Source organism: Leuciscus leuciscus (assembly GCF_965113295.1).
Source record: "Leuciscus leuciscus genome assembly, chromosome: 11".
Classification (NCBI taxonomy): Eukaryota; Metazoa; Chordata; class Actinopteri; order Cypriniformes; family Leuciscidae; genus Leuciscus; species Leuciscus leuciscus.
The window spans coordinates 28,964,192-28,991,441 of NC_138735.1; the positions used below are offsets into that span (position 1 = coordinate 28,964,192).

Sequence of the window (27,250 nt, forward strand, 5' to 3'; positions counted from 1 at the left end):
CCATTTTTGAAACCCTGTTATTAGTTTCTCATAAATTAAAGAAAATGTTATTTTTAAATAAAAAAATGTATTATGTTTTAAATTATTTTAATATTTTAATAAATTGTATACATATTTATTTATATATATATATATATATACATACATATACAAACTGTTATTAGTTTCTCGTAAATGAAAGAAAATATTATTTACAATATTGCTTTATTAAAACATCTATACATAAACAATTACAAATTCAGAAGAGCAGTTGTGAAATGTTGCATTTCGTGATCTTGAAGTAGTGCCTCAAAAACATAGAGATACTTTTGCATAGGAATATTTTGACAACGTCCTCTTAACTAATATGATGTACTTTATACTAGGAAAATTCAGAGAAGTGCACAGTTCTGAGTTTAAGTTTTCTTCTGTCTCTTTGATGGCTTTTCATCAGCAGTCTTCCTCTTCTCCGGCTTCTGATTGGTCACTGTGTGTGTTGCATCCATCAGACTGAACTCCTCTATTAATGAGGGCTGAATCTGATTGGCCACGGCCCATGCCCATAAACACTGCTCCACCCGGTGAGGAGTCCAGTCCTGCTGACCGTCCACTGAGACCGGAAATAAATACTATAGTAAGATCCTAATAAAGAAATATTTAAGCTTAATGTGTGTATCATACCTTTATTAAGCTGGGATGATTTATTCAGCATTTTCTGGAGGAAAAGTGCATAATGTTTGGCCGTGTACTCGACCGGTCTGAGCTCTGCGATGCTCTCCACGGCTTCATCAGCCATGAAGGCCACTTCACCTGGAGCGCCGGCCGCCAACACGGCTGATGGAGACAGTATGCTGTGGTTTAAATGTGGTTTATTACAGTTATTGCATGACTGGATAGGTGTGTGTGTGTGTGTGTACCTGAGGCCGTTGCTGGCCCGACACCTTTGAGTTTGCACAGCTCTGTAATTGCCGCTTGGACATCGGGCAACAAACCGAATGCTTTGCTGGTGGAGCTTTGAACCGCCTCCTCGCTGTTCGAGCCAATGAGCTGCTGCAAACGTGGCCTGAACTTCCCTTTCTGAGAGGAAGCAGCCATCATCATCATCATCATCAAAGAGAGCAATGCATTTTGTGCATAATAGTCATTTCTGTGTGTGAACGGATGTCATAAGAGTGATCGTCACTGCGTGCAACCAATGAGCCACTAGCCTATTTCTGTGTTTCTCTCTCTAATTACGCAGGGCATGAATCTATTTCTATTGTGCTTACAGTCAGTTTCCACTCCATGATCTTGACGAGCTCAGCATGTGTGAGGGAATGTTGGGATCGAGCGGAGATCGCTGCGGGAAGCTCCTCCTGAAACCTGGGAAAAACAGACAATGTCACTAAGATTTCCTGCAATTGTATTATATTATGATGCAAATACAACAATGAACAAAAAATACATTGTAGGTGTGTATTCCTGAGAACTCAAGTCTATTTTTGTGGTTGTTTTTCGAGTGAAGCTGCATTTAAGGTGTCAAACTGCATGTTAGATAGTAATTATGATGAGTAGGCAAACATTATGAAATAAAATGAACAAGATAAAATTAATACAAATACAGTACAGGTCAAAAGTTTGGAAACATTACTTTTTTTATATTTTTGAAAGAAGTCTCTAATGCTTATCAAGGCGTTTATTTGATCAAAAATACAGAAAAAAAACATTAATATTGTGAAATATTATTACAACTTAAAATAATAGTTTTCTATTTGAATATACTTTAAAAAATAATTTATTCCTGTGATGCAAAGCTGAATTTTCAGGATCATTACTCCAGTCTTCAGTGTCACATGTGACATCCAGTCTATCACATGATCCTTTAGAAATCATTCTAATATTCTGATTTATTATGAGTGTTGGACACAGTTCTGCTGCATAATATATTTGATGAATAAAAGGTTAAAAAGAACTGCATTTATTCAAAATAAAAAAAATATTTTGTTATATTTTCTAATAATATAATTACAATTATTTTAAATTGTAATAATATATCACAATATTACTTTTTTTTTTCTGTATTTTTGATCAAATAAATGCAGGCTTGATGAGCAGAAGAAACTTCTTTCAAAAACATTAAAAATAGTAATGTGTCCAAACTTTTGACCTGTACTGTATTTTAAAATGTATATAATTTAACCATATTTTAATTACTATAATTTATCATTTATTTTACATGTATATATTTTTATAAATGTATATGATTATTAATACAGATATTAATATTCAATTCTATTCTGATGCCTAAAAAGACATTTTAGGAACTCAAAATATATATTTTTTGTAGTTGTTCATGTGAACATTTAAATGTTTTCCATATCTAATAGAGGCAATGCTAGTTGTCAAACTGCATAATTGTCTGATTATGATGCGTAGGCACAAATTATGAATTAAAATCTATATAATTTAGAATTAACAGTATTTTATTTGTATATAATTTGCTATTATTTTAAATGTATATATTTTAGACATTTATATTCGTAATTGATTGGATTATTAATATATAAATAAATATTCAATTCCATTCTGGTGCAAACACAATAATGAACATAAACAGACATTTTACGTCTGTGTTTGTAAGAACTCAAACCATTTGTCCAGTTGCAGGAGCTTTCCAGAAGCTTTGCCCTTTCCTGCAGATTTAGCTTGTATCACAGTCCAGTATTTCCCATAAACCCCTCTCCACACAGCGGGATCTGCACAGGTGAACAGTCTCCCATCCACAGGCATGGCTGAGAGAGAAGAGAGAGATAATGCGCGCGCACAGTTTAGAACATTTACTGCAGATCTCAAACAAGCACGCCAAATAACAGCATATTATCATACCAGGATGTATTATGATAAATATTCCTTTTAACGGCGTTTTTTAACAAATGTCAGTCCTCCTGCAGTGTGACAAACTCGAGCGGCGTGACTGAAGCAGCGCGCGCCTCGTGAGGGGAAGTGACGTCAGCGGCAAACGTAAACAATAATTCTACATCCGCTTCTCATGAACGGACACACTTGTTTTTAAAAGGGTAAGTTCTGCGCGTTTATTCCAGCGATATCCAAACTCATATTACAGTAGAACATTGATGTTCGGGAACATGATAAGCTGAAGTGTGGTGTCGAGCGGCAGGAGTTGTTACTCTGCTGTACTGAGGTGTTTCTGGAGCAGTGTGACACTAATGTTGACTGCCACGAGCTCTAAAAGACAAACTTACTCATATTTACTACATATATTATTAAACTCACAAAAAGTACAGCTGTAATGTCATAGTGTTGCAAGAAGAATTTCATTTTTATAACCTCGAAGCACCAATCAGCCAGCATAAATGGTGAATATGAATAGTTCAAATCGCATTTAATTAACCTTTCTCTGCATTACAATAACACTGCGTTGATTTGCTTAGTGATAATAAAAAATAACTATAGTAATACTTATAAACCTACATTGCAGTCTAGAGAAATTGATAAGAATAACAATAATAATATATAAACCTATATTGCAGTGCAGTAAAATGGATAAGAATAACAGTAATAATATATTAACCTGAAATGCAGTGCAGTAAAATGGATAATAATAACAGTAATAATATATAAACCTGAAATGCAGTGCAATAAAATGGATAATAATAACTGTAATAATATATAAACCTGAAATGCAGTGCAATAAAATGGATAATAATAACTGTAATAATATATAAACCTGAAATGCAGTGCAATAAAATGGATAATAATAACTGTAATAATATATAAACCTGAAATGCAGTGCAATAAAATGGATAATAATAACTGTAATAATATATAAACCTGAAATGCAGTGCAATAAAATGGATAATAATAACAGTAATAATATATAAACCTGAAATGCAGTGCAATAAAATGGATAATAATAACTGTAATAATATATAAACCTGAAATGCAGTGCAATAAAATGGATAATAATAACTGTAATAATATATAAACCTGAAATGCAGTGCAATAAAATGGATAATAATATATAAACCTGAAATGCAGTTCAGTAAAATGGATAATAATAACTGTAATAATATGTAAACCTATATTGCTGTGCAGTAAAATGGATAATAATAACTGTAATAATATGTAAACCTATATTGCAGTTCAGTAAAATGGATAATAATAACTGTAATAATATATAAACCTATATTTCAGTGCAGCAAAATGGATAATAATAGCAGTAATAATATATAAACCTACATTGCTGTGCCGTAAAATGGATAAGAATATCAATATATAAACCTTTATTGCAGTGCAGTAAAATTGATAAGAATAACAGTAATAATATATAAACCTTTATTGCAGTGCAGTAAAATTGATAAGAATAACAGTAATAATATATAAATCTGAATTGCAGTGCCGTAAATTGCAGGCAGACAGCAGCAGATGTACAACATGCAATGAAAAAAATAAATATGGTCATTATATAACCATAATATAATCTGAACAAGATATTTATTATTATTATTATTAAAAATAAATGGCATGCTTCAGATTATATCAGTTGCATAAAATCTAAAAAAAAGGTTTTATAAAATCTAAAAACATCTCACTTCAGTTTTACTGCTAATATGATTTCTAAAATTGCATTGTTTCATTAATATTGCTCCTCTGCTAGTGATATTGCTGCCTTGTTTCTGTTCTGCAGGTCAGTGTGTAATTCCATATGAAGATGTTAAACTCGTTGGTGTGGATGTGTGCGTGACGTCACGCACAGACGGTCACGTGAAGTGGATTTGTTTTCGTCTTGAGCTGTGCGTGACGAACACAGATGGTGAGATAAAATACCTGTATATAAAGTCATGTTGCAATAACATTAATAATCCCTTAGAATGTGTGTCATTTTACCACCACTAATCATTTCTAGAATAGTCTTTTTTTTATATAAACATCTAAATGATCTACTTATTCAGATATCATCCATAAAGAATAGTTTAATCATTCATGTATATTTGTTTTGAAATAATAAACACATTGATGGAATGTGTTTGTTGTTTCTGGCCTCGTTTTCCCAAAGGTCTTAGTGTGGAGCAAATGAGGAAGTTGGAGGTTATCTGAAGTGTTTTTCTCAACACACAAAGCGTAAGTGTGAACTGCTTATCTTATTCATGTATGCTTTGACATGTATTGCTAAATGAATAAGATCAGATAAACGCACGTCCACCATGAGATGTTTGAGTTGATGAATCTGCTGTCCACCTGCTGGCCAGAGAAGGATCTGCAGCAGCTTCATCTCTCGGTGTCTTTCAGCTTGAGATGGAGAAGATGAACAGGGTCAACACCATCAGTGGCCGTACCATGTTTTGTCACCTGGATGCTCCTGCCAACGCCATCAGTGTGTGTCGGGATGCTACGCAGGTGAAAATCACACTATGTTCTCGCCACAAGCTCATATATACATTTTAAGTGGTTGTTTACATGACTTTTTAAATGTAGCCCATTTTAAAATCGATGCATTGAGACACCAAAAAAAAGTAAGATATTGCTTGTAAATTTCACAAACAATTACAAAGAAAGTAACACACATAATTAAATGTGAAGTTTTGAAGTAGAAAGACTGAAGTGGTATTTTCTTGTAAAACTTACTCCAGGCAGTTCACTTTTTATGAACTAATTATGAAAAAAAAAAAGTGAAATAAAGGAAACAAGATGAAATTATTATAATATTTTTTTATTTATATAATTTAACAATATTTTAACTTATTTTAGAGCTGTCAATAGATTAAAACAAATTGCATTAATCGCAAATTTTTCTGTAATTAATCGTGATTGATTGCACCTAATATTCAAGTTTTTAATATATTTTTATATTGTAATAATTTAACATTTAATGTGGAAGCAACATAAACACAGTATGTTTTAAATATTTGATCTAACTGGAAGGAAATATACAGAAATTGAATAAAGTTATCAAACACTTTACCGTCTTCACTACATAAGTTATCAATTAAATATAGATTAATTTGATTAAAGCTACAAAAGTTATTCAGTCAAGAGCAGTGAATGATTTTCTCTTTTCATTTTGTTATTTGAACTAACAATGAACAGCACTTCTATAGCATTTATTAATCTTAGATAATGTTAATTTCAACATTTACTAATACATTATTAAAATTGAAAGTTGAATCTGTAAATGTTATTTAATGGACTAACAATGAACGTTATGTTAATAAAGATTATTGTAATGCATTAATTAATGTTAAGTAATTCGATTTTTATTTGTAATTTATATTGTTATTAATATGTAAATTAATATTCAATCTGTCAATCAATAATAAATTGTCAGTAATAAATATTCATATTAAAAATGAATTTTTTGGGTAATTTCATTAGATACAGTGAACTTGTGATTGATCACATGTTTCAGGTGGTGGTTGCAGGGCGGAATATTTTCAAGATATACGGTCTGGAGGAAGATGGTTTCGTGGAGCGTCTGAACCTGCGCGTGGGACGCAAACCCTCGCTGAACTTCAGCTGCGCAGACGTCATGTGGCATCAGATGGAGGAGAACCTGCTGGCCACCGCCGCCACCAATGGAGCCGTGGTGACGTGGAACCTGGCGCGCCCGTGCCGTAACAAACAGGAGCAACTGTTCACAGAACACAAGCGCACGGTCAACAAGGTCTGCTTTCACCCTACTGAGGTCAACATGCTGCTGTCCGGCTCTCAGGACGGGTTCATGAAGTGTTTTGACCTGCGAAAGAAGGAGAGCGTCAGCACGTTTTCTGGTACGTACAAACTTGTGCAAAAAATCTGAGTTTTCTACAACATCTGCACAAGTCGAAGCATTTACTGCTTAGGCAATGCTAAAAAGTATAATTTAAAAGTAATAATTCACCCAAGAAATGACTCTACGAAGCCATCCGAGCAGCTATTTTCAATGCATTTTAATATGAGAAGCAAATCTAAACAGATTTTGATTGGACGCTACAGAGATATGGAAGCTGTACACAATGTGAGCATCATTCTGTGTTTGTGCAGGTCAGTCTGAGAGCGTGAGAGATGTGCAGTTCAGTATGAAGGATTATTTCACGTTCGCCGCCTCGTTCGAGAATGGAAACGTGCAGCTGTGGGACATCCGCAGACCCGACCGGTACGAGAGGATGTTCACCGCTCACACCGGCCCCGTCTTCTGCTGTGACTGGCACCCTGAGGACAGGTGTGTGTGCTTGACTTAAGGTCCCCCTGTAGTCAACAATTTTATGCCTTAAAACTCATATTTGATCACCAAAATGACATATTTAAATGCTTTTTCATTTGAAATTTTTTTTTTTCATGCCTCAAAATAGCTTGAATGTAACTCTACACCCTTGCCTCATTTAGTATACGCTGTTCTATGAATATGCAAATGAGCCCCGCCTCCACTCACTCACAGCATCTCAGAGATCCACTCGTTGACAATCACACGTTGATCTGATTGGTTATAGGGTAGTTTGTGAGGTCAGAAACACCAGCGATTTCAAACCGCGTTTTTGAGACTAAAAAGATTAAAAAGATTGTTTTGTCTAATTTCAATTGGTAAAAGGTTACACATTAACTTTCTCACTCTTTTTAGATCAGTTGTGTGTATATATATATATATATATATATAAGTCCCGTCTGTCTCTTGTAGGGGTTGGCTCGCAACAGGCGGACGTGACAAGATGGTGAAAGTCTGGGACATGTCGACCAATCGCGTGAAGGAGATCTACTGCGTTCAGACCATTGCGTCGGTGGCCAGGGTGAAGTGGCGTCCGGAGCGGCGCTTTCACTTAGCCACCTGCTCCATGATGGTGGACCACAACATCTACGTGTGGGACGTCCGTCGGCCATTCATCCCCTTCGCCACGTTCGAGGAGCACAAAGACGTGACTACAGGAATCGTGTGGCGGCACCAGCATGACCCCTACTTCCTTCTGTCGGGGTCCAAGGACAGCACGCTGTACCAGCACATGTTTAAAGACGCCAGCAGGCCCGTCGACCGCGCCAACCCTGAAGGACTCTGTTTCGGGTTGTTCGGCGACCTGGCGTTTGCTGCTAAAGAGAGTCTGATGACCGGTGAGTGACCCGTGTGTGTAACTTTTTCACTCTACTAAAGCATAAAAATACCATAATATGTTTGCATACTATTTTGAGGAAACATGCTAAGTTCACATACTCGTTTCCCTGAAAAACACTTCTACAGCCAGTTATTTTACTTTGAAATGTGCGTTTCCAGGCTGGAATGTTTGTTTTTGTTTTGGTCTGTGATACTGCACGTTGCCAATTTTCATTGTCCATTGCGCTCGTTCCTGTTGCGTGTGCTCAAACTGGCAACCCGTCCAGTCTGAGGAGCAGGTGGCGGGAGAAACGACGATCTCCGATATTTTGAATTGGACTGCAGTACCTATTTCGACCACTAGTTGTCATTCTTACAGACTGCACCTTTAAATTGCTTATCGATATTGATTTCTTATTAGAACGTTGTCTTTCTTCATAGCTCCCCCTTCTGTAGGGGAGGTGGGGCGTAAAACTTACCCAGGAGGCGATCGGCGGTACCCCATCTTCTTCTTCAAGAAGCCCGATGTGACGGAGCAGTTTGCACAGGTGTCCAGCGCGCTCAGTGTGTTTGAGAGTGAAGTGGGCAGCAGCGTCGGCATGGACTGGTTCATTAACACTGCACAGAGTTACCTACTTAGTGGAAAACCCTTCGCCGAACTCTGTGAGCACAACGCTCAAGTGGCCAAGAGACTCAACAGACTGCAGGTACACACAGATTTATTGTTGTTGTATTGTTTAAACTTGTTTTGGCCACTGAAGCCATTTTGGTAACACTTTATTTTACAGTGTCCTTGTTACATTATGTTACATGTACTTACCATAGTAATAACAGTAAATTATGCATAATTACATGCAACTAACCCTCAACCAAACCCTAATCCTACCCTAACCCTATAGTAAGTACATGTAGTTGCTTAATATTACTCAGTACTTAAATGTATACTTACGCTGTAACAATGACACCTTAAAATAAAGTGTAACCGCCATTTGTCTTGAAATATTAACTTAAAGTCCCCCCTGAGATTTTACGTTGATATTGTAATAATTTAACAACATGTTCACATGTTCAAGGTTTCTCTAGTGATGGTTCTCTTTTTCTTTATTAATAAACTTTTAGTTTTCTGATAAGGATACACTTTAACAAACAGTACGGTATATTCTAACATATCAAATGTGGCAATAGAATAATGTAAAAATTGTCAAAGTTGTCAAATTGCCAAAAAATATCCCTGATACGTAAAATACTAAAAGGTCTCAAAAGATCTCAGATTTTTTACATCAAGAAGACATAAACAAAAAAACAGATGAACTAAATAAAAAATAAAAAATAAAAAAAATAGAAATTGTTTAAAGTTAAAAAATCTTATACTGTGCATAAGAGTATATTCTCTAGTGGTTTAATACAGGCTTCCATATTTTCCTGAATAAATCAAAACTTGTCATTGCTGATAAATTGTATAATGTTCACCAGCTCTGATGTTTCTGATGTCACATGACATGCAGATAAACAAATAAAACATTTCATATCAGTGTATCATTTTGAGTTAAAGTTTTGTTATTGTAGTGATCATTTTTTATTTTAAAAGTAAAATGAAGCAAATATTTACAAATTAAAATATTTATATATTTTAATCATTTTTAATTATTAGCTTTTCATCAATTCACGAACCCCCTGCAGTTTCCTCATAAACCATTTTAGAGGACTTTTAATGAGTTTTGATTTGTGTTTGTGTGCTATACAGGAATCGACCACATGGACGATGCTGCGAATTATGTTTTCCGAGCCGGCTAATCCGTCCTTGTCAACCAATCACAATCTGAATAAGTCAGGAAACCTTCCGCTCGTCAACAGGTACTGATATTGATTCTGGATTTCTGAATCCCAACAACCTCTTATACTGTTCATGGTTGCTCAGTTGTGACTTTTCCCTCGATCCTGCACTGTAGCTTCAGTATGAAGGAGATGAGCGCTGCTCTCAATGAGAGAAACAAAGAAAACAGACAAGACAACATACACAGCTTGGAGACCAACCTCAACAACAATGACGGTGAGACAGACGTATAACATGCAGGGAAGCATCTGCATCCTGATGAGAAACCAATAAAAGAGAAACGCCACATGTTTGTTGATTTTTTTTTTATCAAGTTATAATCAGTTAGATTGTGTTTACAGTGCAAACCTCGTGCTTGCTCTCAAAACTTTTGTGTTTCCCCAAGAAACTTTGCTTTTGTTTACAAATCCTTTGCCTTTCCTCAGAAACTTTTGTGTTTGTTGGCACAACCCTTGCGTTTCCCTGAGAAACCTTGTTCTTTCTTGTAAAACCTTTGCCTTTTACCAATATACTTTGTGTTCGCTTGCACTAAAAGAAACTTTGCACTTTTTCGCAATGAACTCAAAGGTTTTGTGAGCGAGTGCAAAGTTTTGAGTGAATGCGAAAGAGAACGCAAAAGCATTGAAATATATTTTTCCTATATATTTTTTCTATTTTTGAAATTCATTTTTCCATCACCATGTCCTTTTAGAATAAAGAAAAGTAAATTAATAAAATCTTAAAACTCCATGGGCATTTTTATGAAGAATATACTCATGTTGTTCCTAACCTACATCATGATTGTCATTGAGAAATGTCTTAAAGGAACACGCCGACTTTTTGGTACTTTAGCTTATTCACCGTTAGAGTTAGATAAGTACATACATACCTTTTTCATCTCAGTGTGTGCCGTAACTCTGTCTAACGCACCCACCGCTAGCCTAGCTTAGCACAAAGATATACAGTATGTAAATACCGTATACATACTGGGAACTATATTCTCAGAAGGCGAAGCACTGCTACTTGGGCGGATTGATTAGCACAACACCTGAAAAGTACCGTTGTTACTTCCGTCAACAAAACCAACGTGACTAGCTAGCTAGTAGCGAGCAAATCACTCCGCAGAAGTAGCAGTGCTTCGCCTTCTGAGAATATAGTTCCCAGTATGTATACGGTCAGAAGATGGCTGTGTCTCATGTGACCTTGTCATTCGTACACGCTGTGACTATACAAATCACAACATGTAAATTGGAAAATGTTGGCATTATTTTGTCACTTATTGGGAGCAGTATGCTAGCTGGAGCCGTTTACCTCCAGTCTTTGTGCTAAGCTAGGCTAGCGGTGGCTAGCGGTCAGACAGAGTTACGGCACGCACGGAGATGAGTAGGGTGTGTATGGACTTATCTAACTCTGGGGGATACAGTGAATAAGCTAAAGTCCCAAAAAGTCGGCGTGTTCCTTTAAATTTCAGTCTGTTCTTCTAGAAAAGCAATCACTATATGCTTTCATTAAACTAACCCTTTAAACACCCCAGGGATAATGGTTTGGCTCAGATTTTGATTCTTGTAATTATGCTTCACGGATTTTTAGCTGCCAGGAAAACCTTACAAACACTAAAGCTGTAGATAAAGATCTGTGTGTCTGTGCGCAGAGAACGAGGAGACGGAGGGCAGCGAGGGTCAGGGGGAGTATCTGTTTGGAGATGCTGAACTTGATGATGATGATCTCTACAGCATGGAACACGATAACCAGGCAGGTCAGTCAACACCCCAACACATCTCACAGATCTGTGATATATAAAGAGAAAAAACAAGATTTGTGTCTCTCCAGCCGAGGAGCCCGAGTACCTGCTCCCTCAGGAGGCGTTCCCGTTACGGCACGAGATCATGGACCATCCCTCGGCCCCGGAGCCGGTGCAGGAGAAGCCCGAGTCGCCTCACGTGAGCGGCAGTGAGGCCGAGAGCATGTGCCTGACTCCCATGGAGTCCATCAGTCTCATTTCTGTCTCGCAGCTGCTTTTCTCACCCCACCTGCCGCCCAAGTTCTTCTGCCCCATTGTGAAGGAGATGCTGTGTTACTACGCCGAGCAGGGTGATGTGCAGATGGCTGTGTCTGTGCTGATCGTGCTGGGAGATCGCATCCGTAAGGAGATTGACGAGCTCACACAGGTGAGGCAGAGCGTGTTTAAGAACTGCCAGTCAAGTTAAGTCAAGTCAAAATGTATGTCTATAGCACATTTAAAAGCAACAGAGATGCACCAAAGTGCTGTTCAATAAAAAATTTAGCATATAAAAAGAAACCATACAAGCATACAAAATATAAGCATTTAAAAAAAAAAAACTTGAAGAAACTGTAGATTTCTTAATTGCATGGCTCTCTGAAATGTTTAATTCTGATTGGTCAGTCGCGACATTCCGAGGTCAGTTATTCCCTAATAATGATCCTCGTCAATAGCTGTATAATCACTGCTCAGTATTTGAACCCGCCGCTTCTTCCATGTCTTTCGTGTCATACCGTGTGCGTTTTTCCATTCCACTGCTCTACTTTTCCATTGTTTTTCTATGCAAACCCACTAGACGGGCATGTTTAACCATGAGCACACGTCACATGGTTTCAGTTTAAAGGGATATTTCACCGCTGGAAAGATGAATGTGTATTTAAATTGGGTCATTTATGTAGTAGAAATGTGAAATTATTTTAGAAGTTGGTGCCTTCTAGACTGAGAAAAGCCAGAAAATGTATTTTTGGCTCATGTGGATGAAAGACAACAACTCCCAGAATGCACTTGCTTCGCTGCTCTATGAGGACACTCCCAAGCCACGCCTACCGGTTACAGAGGAGAGTATCGGGAGAAATGATACAGCTAGGCTACTAGTCGACTGGAAACTGAAAAGACGGCGTTTTATCGTGAGATCCCCCTATGGGCGGGCTGAAGACATGTGGAACGAGCTCCTCCTACTGGCTGGAGTCTCTCGCCTCTGGACAAAAGAGCCTCAGATGAGCTAAATGACGATTTTTGTGTCATCTAAGGTTTTTTTCAAGACACACAATCCAGAAATCTCTGGTCTCAGGGGGACATGAGGGGGGGAAGCACGGTCACTCGAACATACTACCGGATTTCTACTGATACAAAGCTTAATGCTAATCAGTGAAGTATCCCTTTAACTTCCCTGCAACTTGTGCAACAGCAAAAGGGCTCAGCGGAAAAGAAATGTTGAAATACTTCAGTAGACTTACGGTAGTATTGTTGAAGTGTTTGTCTTGTTGCTAAAATGATTTTTGTACACAATAATGGATTATAAGATAATAAACAGGAACGATTTTTTTCTTCTCAAACCAATATTTCATGTCCCCGTCATTATTTATGTGATGGAATCTGTGTAAGTGATACGACGGTACGTTATCTCTTGAAGTCGGCATAAAACGGAAGTTGCGATAGTCTTTTCTTCCCTGTTGTGACGTACATGCGAGTGAAACGGCTTCTCGAACGAGGAAAAAAGTAGGGCGGGGCTTGATTTTGTCCATGGGGAATTGATTGGATGGTTGTGGTTTGCTATTGGTCGATCTCCTGTGAGTGACAGGTTGTCCCGCCCTCGCGCAGAATGCAGAGTGTCACTGCTTTTAATCTTTGATTAAAGATTACATTAATGCAATATTCCATTTCATTCATATTCCATGCAATATTTTGATTCATGGTAACATGATCCCTCACTCGTGTGATGGTTTACTCAGTGTGTTTGTGTGTGTGTTTCAGGAACACTGGTACATGTCCTACATCGATCTACTCCAGCGGTTCGAGCTGTGGAACGTCAGCAACGAGGTGATCAAACTGAGCACGTGCGGCGCCATCATGTGTCTCAATCAAACGTCCACCACTTTACACATCAACTGCAGCAACTGCAAGCGACCAATGAGCAACAAGGGCTGGATTTGTGACAGGTACGACCTCCAAGCTCTGGCTTTTATCTGGTCTTCTTGTCCAATTCAAAATCATTTAGTTCAAGTTCATTCCTTTATCTAATGTACCGTTTAACATCAAAGCTCATACGGTTATTAGTGATTAAAGGTGCCTTTGTTTTCTCTGGCCTTTCAATATTTATGGAAATTGTTATATTGTGTTATGTATATATTGTTTTTTGTACAGTTGTACAGTTAATTTTGTTAACTAAAACTTAAACCATAAAAATCATATTCATTACTTGAAATAAAATAAACATATTTTTCTTTAAAAAACTAATAAAAAATTATTTTTTTAATAAAATACACAACAAAATTACTAAAACCTTTACCAAAATTAAAATGAAAACAGAAAATATAAAAATAAAATTTGATTCAAAATATTAACAAAAACTATAATAGTATATCAATATATCGATATTAGCACTTTTGGTTTTCAAGGTAGTTTAAAAGTGCTTTATAAATAAATAAAATTTATATTTTAAATTGTAATTATACATTTAATTTGTAAATATACGTTATTACAAATATATATATATTTTTTTTAAACTATCATTTGGAAAAATGGCCTATATATATATAATTTTTGCACAATTTACAAATTATATTTTAATGTATAATTTTAAATTAAAATAAATGGAATAAAATTAAATTATAAATTATATAATAGTAAATAAGTTATAATAAATACATTTATAATAATGTATAATTATAATGTAAATTTTAATTTAAAATTAAATATATTCATTTTATTTATTTACTAAGTGGACCCAAAGGGTGTGTATATATATATATATTAGGGCTGTCAAAAGATTAATCGCATCCAAAATAAAAGTTTGTGTTTACATAATATATGTGTGTGTACTGTGTATAATTATTTTGTAGATATAAATATACACACATGCATGTATATATTTAAGAAATATTTACATACATATACTGTATATATTTATATATAAGTTATATTCTATATAAATATAATTTTTTTATATATAAATAACAAATTTTTCTTAAATATATACATGCATGTGTGTGTATTTATATATACAAATTTAATTATACACAGTACACACACATATATTATGTAAACACAAACTTTTATTTTGGATGCGATTAATCGCGATTAATCTTTTGACAGCCCTAATATATATATATATATATATATATCTCTAATATTATGTTGTGTATTGTAACCCTCCATAGGTGCCACCAGTGTGCGAGTGTGTGTGCGGTGTGCCATCACGTGGTCAAAGGCTTGTTTGTGTGGTGTCAAGGCTGCAGTCACGGAGGACACCTGGAACATGTGATGGAGTGGCTGAAACAGTCGAAACACTGTCCGGCCGGCTGTGGACACCTGTGTGAATACACCTGACACCACACACACCTGCCGTTAAACACTGGACACTCTAAACACAGGACCCAATCAGGCTGCTACTCATAACTAATGATCTGATGATAATCAAACACATATAAGGGAATCTGTTCACTCGAATGTGTGCTAAAACAATCAGTAAGCTTTTTTTTTTGTTTTTGGAGATTTTGTTTTATAAATACAATCTAATGTATGTAATTGAATTACACTCAAGATACACTTGGCTTTGGGAATATGATTCACTCACATTGAAAATACTCTGGAAAATTGTGTAAATGAACAACACATAAAATAAACAATAAAGCCAGTCTTTACTAGTCATCTGTGCCATTCTGTGAACATGAGGACTTTAAAAAGTGACTTTCTTTGTTAGAATTTGATCTGAATGTTTGCTGATTATATATAAAAAAAAAAAATATATATATATATATATACAGTACAGACAAAAGTTTGGACACATTACTATTTTTAATGTTTTTGAAAGAAGTTTCTTCTGCTCATCAAGCCTGCATTTATTTGATCAAAAATACAGATTTTTTTTTTAATATTGTGATATATTATTACAATTTAAAATAATTGGTTTTCAATTTATTATATTTTAAATGATCATTTATTTCTGTGATGCAAAGCTGAATTTCAGGATCATTACTCCAGTCTATCACATGATCCTTTAGAAATCATTGTAATATTCTGATTTATTATGAGTGTTGGACACAGTTCTGCTGCCTAATATATTTGATGAATAAAAGGTTAAAAAGAACTGCATTTATTCAAAATAAAAAAATATTTTCTAATAATATAAATCTTCTTTACTATCACTTTTTATCAATTTAACACATCCTTTCTGAATAAAAGTATTGATTTATTTCAAAAAAAGAAAGAAAAAAAATTACTGGCCCCAAATGACTGACCAGTCGTGTATATTGTTGTTACAAAAGATTTCTATTTTTAAAACATTTGCTTCTTTTTTTATTTTTATTTTTTTACTTTTTCTTCATCAAAGTATCCTAAAAAAGTATCACAGGTTATGAAAAAATATTAAGCAGCAGAACTGTTTCCAACTTTGATAATGAATCATCATATTAGAATGATTTCTAAAGGATCATGTGATAGACTGGAGTAATGATCCTGAAAATTCAGCTTTGCATCACAGAAATAAATGATAATTTAAAGTATAATAAATTGAAAACCGATTATTTTAAATTGTAATAATATATCACAATATTAAAAAAAAAATTCTGTATTTTTGATCAAATAAATGCAGGCTTGATGAGCAGAAGAAACTTCTTTCAAAAACATTAAAAATAGTAATGTGTCCAAACTTTTGACCTGTACTGTATATACATACATATATATTTTTTTTTTTTCATATTTTTCTTTATTCTTTCATATTTGTTATGCAATGAGTCCTAGATGTTTTACAGAACCGACTTCCACTCCTCAGATGTTTAGTGTCTGTGTTTTCTCTATAATTATGTTCTTCCAAACAGTTTGATGCTCATGTAAACATGATGCGATATCTCCTACAGATTTAAATGCTTTATTTCCAGACTCGATTTATGTACATTCATGTGACATAATTTCAAAACAGACTTTTTCATAATTGAGAAATAATGACAAACAAGCAGATTTACATTTTAAAAAATTATCATATAAAATTGATATTCATTGTATTTTTACACATTTTAAAGACAATAAGCTCTTTTAAAAATATAAAACTGACAGTAGCTCCAGCAATACAACCATAACCCTGGATGTGCAGCTGTGGCCTTATTCATGAAACTCCAGATAAATTAATTTCTGTATTGAATTGAACTGAATATGGCAGGTCGAGACCCAATGAGAGTATTTAGAGGATACATAGGATTTAAGAGAATACGATTGGACAAACAATTGAGAGTACAGATCATCTGTGGTTTGATTTATGAAAAAAATAAAAGACATGATTAGGCTTTAAATAGGCATAAAACAAATCTAATCGAGAGGTTTGATTGGTTGTACAGCAATAAACAGCATCTGTGCTTGCAGTGTCCACACACACATGTATTTCTGTGTTATTCACACTGAATTCCCGACAGGCGGTTCAGATTCTCTGGCTCCGCCCTGTCCGACACAGCTCTGTCTGTGATTGGTCAGTTCTCATGATGCAGTTATGTACCATGTGACTGGAGCACAGGTGAGATGACCTGTTTGTCATGTTTGGCCACCCTTTGCTCCTCGTTCGGCTTGTCATCTCCATCCGAACTCATGTCACACCGGACCGACACGATTCGTTCTCTCTGGCCCGTTCCTGTGGCCGTTTGTGTGTTCAGGGTGGTTTTTCACCCTCCGTCAGTAAAAGCGAGTGTTCTGCAAGGATAAACAGATCAGGTAGATAATAATTTATATTTTTGAAAGTGTCTTATGTTCAAGACTGCATTTATTTGATCAAAAATACAGTAAAAAAAATATGAAATATTATTACAATTTTAAATAACTGTTTCCTATTTGCATGTATTTTAAGATGTAATTTATTCCTGTGATCAAAGCTGAATATTCAGCATCATTACTCCAGTCTTCAGTGTCACATGATCCTTCACAAATCATTCTAATATGATGATTTGCTGCGAGAAACGTGTATCATTATTATCAATGTTCAAAACAGTTTCTTTGATGAATAGAAAGTTCAAAAGAACAGCATTTATATGAAATACAAATCTTTTGTAACACGTCTTTACTGTCACTTTTGATCAACTTAATGCATTCTTGCTGAATAAGTATTCATTTCTTAATCTTGTAGGAATACTGTCAAAACAGTTTGTGTACACTTGCCCCATTGTTTTGCTTCGTAGAAATATTTATGCACACGTAATGTTGACTGAGGCTGTGTGTGTGTGTGTGTGTGTGTGTGTGTGTGTGTGTGTGTGTGTGTGTGTGTGTGTGTGTGAGAGAAACTGACCCATTGGCAGCCACTAGGATTCTTCCCAGTTGTGTGAGCTTTTCTCTGAAGCGCTCAGACGCTGGAGACTGTGGAGAACTTCCTTCAGGCTATCAGCTGGACAGAGACACAATATGAATACACACATCCACGCATCCACAGACACACACACACACACAGAAGTCTTACCGAGCTCTGCCATGTGAGACTCCATGTTAGACAGCAGCTGAGAGCACATTAACCCGTCGCCTACGACACACACATCACAGCGGTTATTAAAACACTGAAGTCTGAAAGATCAAGACATCCAAACAGCCTCAGAGACTTCAGACAACATGACACTTGTGTTAGCTCATCAGTCTGCTCACAAAAAACACCATTGAAATCTCTATTTTTAAAAAATGGTCCAATTCTCACTATTAACTACGACTTTTGCCTCAATAAACTCCTAATTACTGCTTATTAATAGTTAGGTAGTTGTTAAGTTTAGGAATTGGCTAGGATTAGGGATGTAGAATATGGTCATGCAAAATAAGGAATTAATATGTGCTTTTTAAGTACTTACTTTAAGTAATATGTATGCTAATAAACAACTAGTTAATAGTGAGAACTGGACCCTGATTTAAAGTGTTACCAAAAAATGAAAGTGTTAATTACACAACATTCAAGATGGATCAAGCATGAGATGTGTGTAGCAAGTGCTAATATGCTTCTGTGGTTTGGAGTTAATATTGTGTATCCAATTTACTATTATTATTTATTTATTTTTTGCAAGCAAAACCACCAATGATTTCCCCTTTTTTTTTCAATTGCAAAATAATGAACTGAAAATAGTTTCTCAAGCAAAACTCTAGCAGGCCATTACAAAATATATCAATAAATACTTTTATTTATATATAAATAGCAAAACAAAATTATTAGTAGTTTTGCATGCAAATATTTTTTCGCATACTTCATACTCTATAAAACCATAATCTGGTGTGATTTCAATAAAATTTTTACAACTGTGTTTAGATTGCATTCTGGGAAGTAATTAGTGAATACATGGATTTATAGCTTTCCTCAATAAAAGCACTGGCAGGTTCTGCACACCTTTCCCCGCCGCTCGCGTGTCTTCCTGCGTGAGCTGTGTGTGAGTGTTGCGTAGTGTGTGTAGTTTCCCGCTCAGCGTCTGAACGCGCTGTGTGTTCTCCTGCAGCTCTGCCTGAACACTCTTCCACGACATCTTCTCCTCCATCAGACATCCCTCCATCACGGCACGCAGCTCCTTCTCCTGAGACACCTGAGCCTGTAGAGACTCCACCTCCACACATTGCTACACACACACACACACACACACACACACACACACACACACACACACACACACACACACACACACACACACACACAATAACTAAAGCAAACTAGCAGTTATTATGTGATAAACCACAAATTGTTGCCAGAACAGCGTTTTTTACAACTTCAATTGTATGCATGGCAACCTTTAATCTTAACGTGTTTGAATGGATATATTTTATAGCATGTTGTTTGTTTTATTGTGACCTGTTACACAACTAAATAAATATAAAGTACAGTTATGCTCTAAGATTTTATTCGTTTAAAGGCAGTTAAACCATATAAACAATACGGTTATATAACAAGCTACCTGAACACTCCCTGTTAACATTTAACAATTATGACATTACTTAGTGAAATAGGCTTAGAGAGTTAACAAGTGCACTAGAGGACAGAAGCTTGTCACTGCAATCTCGTTGTTTTGACACTGTTAATGATGTTAAAGTGCATTAAATAATAGCAAGCTAGGTGCAAATTACAAGACCATTTTAATTCTCATTCCTGACAGAATGTACAGCCCTAAAATCTTTGCATGCAAATGAGCTTTATGAAGATCATGCCAGTGTTGCTTTATAGTAATAGTATATACAGAAGTATTTTGAATGAGCTTTTATTGTTATATTTTAATGGTGCTGTTTGTAATATTGACAGCTAGTGGTCGAAATGGATACTTCAGTCCAAATTCAAAATGTTAGTTGCTTTTTATGTGCTTTTGTCTGTTTTTATATATATATATTTTTCTAATTAGCTTTAATTTATATTCATTTCAGTATCAGTAATTTTAGTACTACAACTTTTAAAAGTTTTATTTCTATTAATATTTTAATTTATTTCAACTATTTTTGTAGTTTTAGTTACTATAACACTGGCTCATGTGAAAGGAAGTGATGCGGTCAGTACCTTATGAAGCTGAATGGCCATTTCCTGCATCTCGGCCTCCAGTTGGTCGGCGTACGCCTGCTCTAACGCATCACTGGGCGGCCGGGCGTTACTATGCCAACGGGCTATTGCTGATGTCATCTTCCTCTTAGGACCAAATAGACTATGAAAAGAAAAGCACAACTAGTTAAGTACAATAAAATTAAATAAAATTTCTAATAAAATAAAAATTAATCTGAATAATTTAAATAAATATAAAAAAAATCATACAATAAAATTAAATGAGATACAATACATTTGTAATAAAATACAAAATAATAAAATGAAATGGGATGCATTTTTAATATAATAAAATGTTATTTTTAATCAAATTGATTAAATCAGATACAATTTTAATCAAATTATAAAGAAAAAAAAAACAATACAATAAAATCAAATACATTTGAATATAATAAAAAAATTATAACAGAAAAGTTCAATCAATCAAATTAATTTCCATCCATCCATTCTCTAAACCATTTGCACCATGTAGGAACATGGAGATGCTGGAACAAAATACAAAGAAGAAGAAAAAAAGAGTAACAATAAAAAAAAAAAGTGTTGAATTAAATTAAGGGTTGCTGAATCTGTGAAGGCAGACTCACGTGATGCCAACTTCCTTGAGGTCGTTCTCAGTGAGTGTGAGGAAGATTCTCAGGTCGATGTCTTGCTCCTCCAGCAGGGGGAGGTACTTACTGAACCCAATCTGCTCCAGAAACTCTGCTAGATCCTGTGACACACACACACACACACACACTTTACAGGTCAGGAACACATCTCTACATAACACCCACATGCAAGTGACTAGCACACACACACACACACACACACCTTGGGTCCAGTGTATGAAGGAGGATGTCCAGAGGAACACGGCGCCTCACGGTATCCGGAGCTGTTATGGGGAATCCTGCCTTTGGAGTGCTGGAGTTTGTTGGACCGACGTGGACAACTCCTCTTTGCTTGATCAGAGTCCTGCAAACATGAATGAGACGTTCAGTGAACAGTTTATCGGAGATGTGTGTTGTGATCTGCAGTGATGCATGATGGTTCAGACCTCGTTGCTCTCCAGCGACGCCTCTCTGCTGAGTCCGAGGAGATGAGACAGACCTTCACTGCTGCTGCTGGAGCTCCTCATGGTGGGCATCTCGTGATCAAAGATCAGCTCATCTACACAGACAGAGGACAGAATCACATTCTAGCGGATGCATCGCTGGGAATGATGGACCTCTCGCTGAACCGCTCACCTCTACTGCTGTTGCTCTGGCCGTCCAGCTCATTGATGGGGGAAGTGACATCACGATTGCAGATTCCCTCGCTCTGATCGCCAGCCTCACGTGAGGTCATGTATCCGGGCGGAGTCACAGGAACCTCTGTAATCAAAGAACATCTGCACACTACCGTTCGTTTTTGAAAGAAGTCTCTTCTGCTCATCAAGGCTGCATTGATTTGATCAAAACTACAGTAAAAACAGTCAAATATTATTACAATTTAAACTGTTTTCTATTAGAATATATTTTAAAAGGTTATTTATTATTTACAGTATTTATTTCTGTGATTTTCAGCATCATTACTTCAGTCTTCAGTGTCACATGATCCTTCAGAAATCATTCTAATATGATGATTTGATGCTCAAGAAACATTTCTGATTATTATCAATGTTGTAAAAACCGCTGTGCTGATTCATATTTTTGTGGAAACTGATTTTTTTTTCAGGATTCGTTGTTTAAAAGACCCCAAACTTTTTAATCGGTAGTTTAACACTATTGTTCAAACATTTGGGGTCAGGAAGATTTTTTTTTTTTTTTTTGAAATGAATATTTTTGTTTAGCAAGGATGCATTAAATTGATCAAAAGTGAGAGTAAAGATTTCTGTTTGAAATAAACGCTGTGCTTTTGAACTTTAAACCCTATTCATCAAAGAATCCTGAAAAAAAAGAAGAAAGTATCACGATTTCCAGCCACATATGAAGCAGCACAACAGTTTTCAACATTGATAATAATCATAAATGTTTCTTGAGTAGCGAATCAGCATATTAGAATGATTTCTGAAGTAATGATGCTGAAAATTCAGCTTTACATCACAGGAATAAATTACATTTGAACATATATTCAAATAGAAAACAGTTCTTTTAAATGGTAATAATATTTCACAATAATTTTTTGATCAAATAAATGCAGTGAGGAGAGGCGGCGTCTTTTAAAAACAAAAACAATCTTTTGAGCACATGTATATTGAGTACCGTGTTTGGAGCCGACTCTGAAGCGTGCGATAGCTTGAGGGCCGTCGTGAATGCTGGGTCCTCTGGTTCTACAGCGAGCTGAACGGACTCGAGGGCTCGAACTTTCTTCTTCAGAGGAACTCAGCTCCTCATACTGAGCTACAGAGAGAGATTAGGTTGTGTTATTCTCTGCATGTGTGATGAAAAAGGAAGATTGCAAACGCTATGGTGTGCGACTGACATGATTTGGCTCTCATGACGTGCATGTCGATGAGGCTGGCGATCTTAGTGTGTCCGTACAACATGGCCAGAGCTCTCGCCGTTTCTCCCTTGATGTTCCTCTCCTCCGCTCGTACACCCTGAATCATACACAGAATCAAGAATACGGAAAAACATACATGCATTTATTATATTCATATGGGGGGTGTAAATATATGCTCTTGCATCATTTAGTACAGACTCAATTGAACTGTGAGATTTCATGAAAGAAGAAATTCCGTCACAATTTGGTTTGGTTTGATTTTATTTATTTTTGTTCAATATAGTATAACTTTTTAAAACTATGCAAAGAATAATTAGAGAAAAATAGGTCTTGATTATAATTTTTCGTAATGGATGCATAGAGTTTTCTTTGTCCTTGACTAATGCACAACCAAAATTATTACAAAAAATACAGTTTTTTATTTTAAATCTATAATATTTCATAGTAAAGTCACACTTGCATGGTTGAGGAGGTACTGAACGATGATTTCATGGCCTGACGCTGCTGCTTCCATGAGCGGTGTAAATCCTGACAGCGGCTCTCTGTGAGGACAGAGGTCACACATTCAATGGCTCTCAAACGGACACGTGTTTACTGACAGTTATGTATTGTTAATGTATGAACTGTAATTCTGTCATGACAACTCTGAGTGTTTTGCATGGTGATGGATATGACGATGTTGATATGTTTGGTCTGGGCGGAGTAGATCTGCTACGCGTCTGCAGAACGAGTACGGGACTTGCTACTGTCAATACACACACACACACACACACACTGCTGTGAGCGAGTGAGACATGCTGCCACTGTACAATATAGAGTACATTAATTACCTATACAGGTGGAGCTGGGGAAGGAGAAGGTTTTGTGAAAGCACACTTTCTGAAATCAAGTTTTTGAAGGTTGAGCAGCGAGCTCATTGGCTACTGATACAGCAGGAACCAATCAGCTGTGCCCTATAGAGAATGACGTGATTGCAAGCAGATTGAGTTAAGGACCTATCAGTGCGCCATCTAGAGTTTCATGACAGAACTTTGTATTGTTGTAAATGCAACAAATCATCATATTAGAATGATTTCTGAAGGGTCATGTGACACTGATGCAAAGCTGAATTTTCAGCATAATTACTCCAGTCTTCACAAGAATAAAATTACATTTTAAAATATATTCAAATAGAAAACAGTTATTCTCAATTGTAATAATATTTCACAATATTACTGTTTTTACAGTATGTTTGATCAAATAAATGCAGCCTTGGTGAGCAGAAGAGACTTCTTTCATAACATAAACAAATGTTAATTATTCCAAACTTTAGAAAGCCAGTGTATCATTTCACAAATAATATAAATATATATATATATTTCATTTGTAATCCAATTCTGTGTAAACCTTTCAGCAGAAAAAAAATAATTGGTCAAGATACTGAAGATATTATTAACTTCAATTTATTCATCATATCCGAACTGAAAAGTCAATGTCTAGGGCACACTGCATTGTGGGATTTTAAAATGTCCCATGCAACAGAAAATGTGCATATTGTGCATAGTATACTATATATACTACAAAAGCAGTATTGTCTGCTATTCTGAACAAAGCTTGTGTGTGTAAGAAATAAAGATAGTAAGAAGGATATTATAGAAGGATATTATATTTGCTTGTAGGATGGTATTAATGAACGCGAATGTTACTCACTTGACATTTGCATTGGCGTGACGCTCTAATAAGAATTTGACCATCTGCTGATGTCCAGTAGCCGTGCTGTGCAACAAAGCCGTCCATCCGTGCACATCCTTACATTCAAGCTGCGCTCCTTGCTGTACAGAGAGAACGATTTTGTACAGTGACTACTGGCTTTGAGAAAGAAAACTGCATAATTCAACTCACAACTTTTCTTTTGTCGCTGTTGACAAAATCTCACCTGCAGCAGGAAGTGGGCGATGCTCTCGTTTCCACAGCTGGCGGCGAGCATCAGGGGTGTGAGTCCTTTAGACGTGGTGGTGTTGACACTGATGCCCGTCTCCAGCAGCAGCTTAGCGATGCTATCGTGACCAATATACGCTGCGTACATCAGAGGAGTCCAACCACCAATGTTCTTCCCATCCAAATCCACGTCTCCCCTGAAATAACATTTGGAAACAATAAAAAAGTGGAGATTTTGTAAGTCTTTTTGTCGTATTTGGTGACGTTTGGTAAATGAGTCAGTCATCAGGTATCATGAAAACCTTATTATGGCAAATTTTAAAGTGTGGCATCTGAGACATAACAATGCATTGTTTGTATGTATGTACTGAATAGATTCTGAAAAACAGATGTAATTGTAAGTATTAACATTAATGTTTACATTCTAGGAATAATTTTTTTCAGGGTTTTTTTCCCTTTTTTTCCATGGTTTCTGCAGGTTTTATGAAGGTAAATTTGAGACTTTTTAAAGATATTTTTAAGACCAAGTAAAGAAAATGTAAGGAATAGATTTAAGGGAACACAATACGTCAATATGTTTTCGAAATGTAAATGTCTAGGGAGAAACACAATGAGTAATTTTAGCAACACTTTAGCAACCAATAGAACAACAGAATATGGAAATTACTTTTACTGTATCTTCTGATCACATGGCAAAAAAAGTGATTTTGTTTTTGTCTTCCAGTTTGTTTTCCTTTTTAAGGTCTTAAGTGATGTGAGGGAGGATTAAGACTTTTTAAGACCCACAGAAACCCTGTTTTTACAACCAAAAACGTTCTGACAACCGAACCTTTTCTTTAAAATCTATTTTGATTAAAGTCTTGACCATCTTTTCTTCCCTATTTCGACGTATATCAAGAGTGAAATGGCTTCTTGAATGAGAAAAAAAAGTAGGGCGGGTCCATGGGGAATTGATTGGATGGTTGTGGTTTGCTATTGGTGGATCTCATGTGAGTGACAGGCTGCCCCGCCCTCGCGCCAGTAAACACGTCATCAGAGAAGAAATGTTGCTGCAAGAGGGAGGGGACTCTTTTTGATTAAAGATTACGGGCACACATGAATTATAAAAAAAATAATAATGTACACGGATAAATTATTTATAATAAATCCTGCAATATTCCATTAAAAAAATAATTGTCAGTTTTGATTTCATGTACTTCACAGTGTAGCATCTGATTCTGAAACATGATAACAGTGCATGTATCTATTCTCCACTGTTTGTATGCACACAGCCGTCCCTGATTGTTAGTTTTAACATTAATGTTTTTTTTATTTTTTACAACCAAAAACTAACGTTCTGAGAACCAGGACTGTTTCTTTTAAATCTATTTCCTCAAGCACACTGGACTAAAACATGTCAAAATACGGCCAGCTAGGTAACATGCATGAGCATCAAACGTGTTCAATATTACCTGCGAATGCATTCGGTCACCACATCATACTGTCCGATAGAGCAGGCGGTGTGCAGATCCAGCGGCACGTTGAGCTCCTCCGGGCCGATCAGAGCATCTCCACCGTCCGCCAGCCACGCGGACAGACTCGCGCCCAGCTGGTCCGACTCACTGCTGGCCTCGTCGCTCAGTTCAGACATGCTCCTCTGCAAATGAGCTTGGATATTTAGTATGTATATGTTATTATTTATTTTATCTCTCTCCAAATAATTTGCAGTTTATTCAGTGAAATTATATTCCGTTATTTGGCCTCGGACATTTAAAGGGCTATTGTCCGTGCATCAATTCAACTCAGTTATGCTATCTCATACTCGTATCCATATTCATATTATGTTTATAGCATGGACACTAAACCAAACACTATATGGAAATGACAACTTTTTACAACAACAGTTCATGCCATAAACGCATAACCCGGCAACTAAATAAAGCACCCGACAACTAAAAGCGTACAAACCTTGAAATAATTAAAACTTTGCAATATTCAAAGTTTTTTTCAGAAATTGCAACAGCAGCGGCAACTCAAAGGAAGTTTTGTGTTCCAACCGGGCAGTGTTGTTGAATATGTAGTATGGAGCACACAGGGAATTGTAGTCTTTTGTTTGTTTCCCATAATACAGTATGAACCGCAAGTGCGCAATGTAGGACTACATATCCCATGAGCCTCTGCTCCTGCACTGATATTTTACGTGCCTGACGACTTCATACAGCAACACGTTTGTTGATAAACTGCAAAGGAATTTTACACATAAAATGTAATGTTTGTTTTCACGAAAAGCGTTTACTTAAGGTGAAATAACGCACTTAAAACAAGCTGATAATTCTAATGTAACGTTAAGCCTTTTAAATACGTTGTCATAGCATCTTACACTGCATCGTCAACACGCTTCCACAGATATAATAGTATTTGTTTAAGAAAAAGGGTACATATAATAAATTATACAAGGTATATATAATAAATATTATATAAAAATATATAGTATTAAACTTTTCACAAAAAGTGATTTTTTCC

General features: G+C 35.9%; 3 protein-coding genes and 1 long non-coding RNA gene across 5 annotated transcripts; 1 reads left to right on the top strand and 3 right to left on the bottom strand.

The window, feature by feature from the left end:
* Positions 1 to 187: 187 nt before the first annotated feature.
* On the bottom strand, positions 188 to 2,979 carry LOC309509174 (uncharacterized protein). Its single transcript, XM_082183759.1, has 6 exons — positions 2,845 to 2,979; positions 2,609 to 2,750; positions 1,248 to 1,341; positions 897 to 1,056; positions 661 to 813; positions 188 to 589 (listed from the first exon to the last, which is right to left on the bottom strand). The coding sequence occupies exons 2-6, from the start codon at positions 2,746 to 2,748 to the stop codon at positions 396 to 398; spliced, it is 741 nt and encodes a 246-aa protein (XP_082039885.1). The 5' UTR covers positions 2,749 to 2,750; positions 2,845 to 2,979; the 3' UTR covers positions 188 to 395.
* On the top strand, positions 2,956 to 15,487 carry wdr24 (WD repeat domain 24). The gene is made up of 14 exons (XM_082183736.1): positions 2,956 to 3,035; positions 4,667 to 4,792; positions 5,036 to 5,100; positions 5,269 to 5,376; positions 6,386 to 6,746; positions 7,000 to 7,177; positions 7,631 to 8,055; positions 8,477 to 8,742; positions 9,780 to 9,889; positions 9,985 to 10,085; positions 11,500 to 11,604; positions 11,679 to 12,016; positions 13,603 to 13,787; positions 15,009 to 15,487. Exons 4-14 carry the CDS (start codon positions 5,275 to 5,277, stop codon positions 15,175 to 15,177), a joined length of 2,340 nt encoding a protein of 779 aa, XP_082039862.1. The 5' UTR covers positions 2,956 to 3,035; positions 4,667 to 4,792; positions 5,036 to 5,100; positions 5,269 to 5,274; the 3' UTR covers positions 15,178 to 15,487.
* On the bottom strand, positions 4,134 to 4,672 carry LOC309509181. Its single transcript, XR_014209818.1, has 2 exons — positions 4,261 to 4,672; positions 4,134 to 4,214 (listed from the first exon to the last, which is right to left on the bottom strand). It is a non-coding gene; the product is annotated as an uncharacterized lncRNA (long non-coding RNA).
* A 654-nt stretch (positions 15,488 to 16,141) lies between the features above and the next one.
* On the bottom strand, positions 16,142 to 27,248 carry anks3 (ankyrin repeat and sterile alpha motif domain containing 3). 2 transcript variants are annotated; one of them, XM_082183739.1, is made up of 16 exons: positions 26,696 to 27,248; positions 26,200 to 26,384; positions 24,747 to 24,945; positions 24,521 to 24,642; positions 23,292 to 23,373; positions 22,811 to 22,928; positions 22,591 to 22,728; positions 21,595 to 21,720; positions 21,405 to 21,517; positions 21,182 to 21,322; positions 20,956 to 21,080; positions 20,333 to 20,474; positions 19,187 to 19,409; positions 18,284 to 18,343; positions 18,116 to 18,211; positions 16,142 to 17,526 (listed from the first exon to the last, which is right to left on the bottom strand). In XM_082183739.1, the coding sequence occupies exons 2-15, from the start codon at positions 26,376 to 26,378 to the stop codon at positions 18,129 to 18,131; spliced, it is 1,851 nt and encodes a 616-aa protein (XP_082039865.1). In that variant the 5' UTR covers positions 26,379 to 26,384; positions 26,696 to 27,248; the 3' UTR covers positions 16,142 to 17,526; positions 18,116 to 18,128. The 2 variants fall into 2 exon arrangements, with proteins under 2 accessions (XP_082039865.1, XP_082039864.1); XM_082183738.1 differs by having other exon boundaries at positions 26,200 to 26,395.
* Between the last annotated feature and the right edge of the window lie 2 nt (positions 27,249 to 27,250).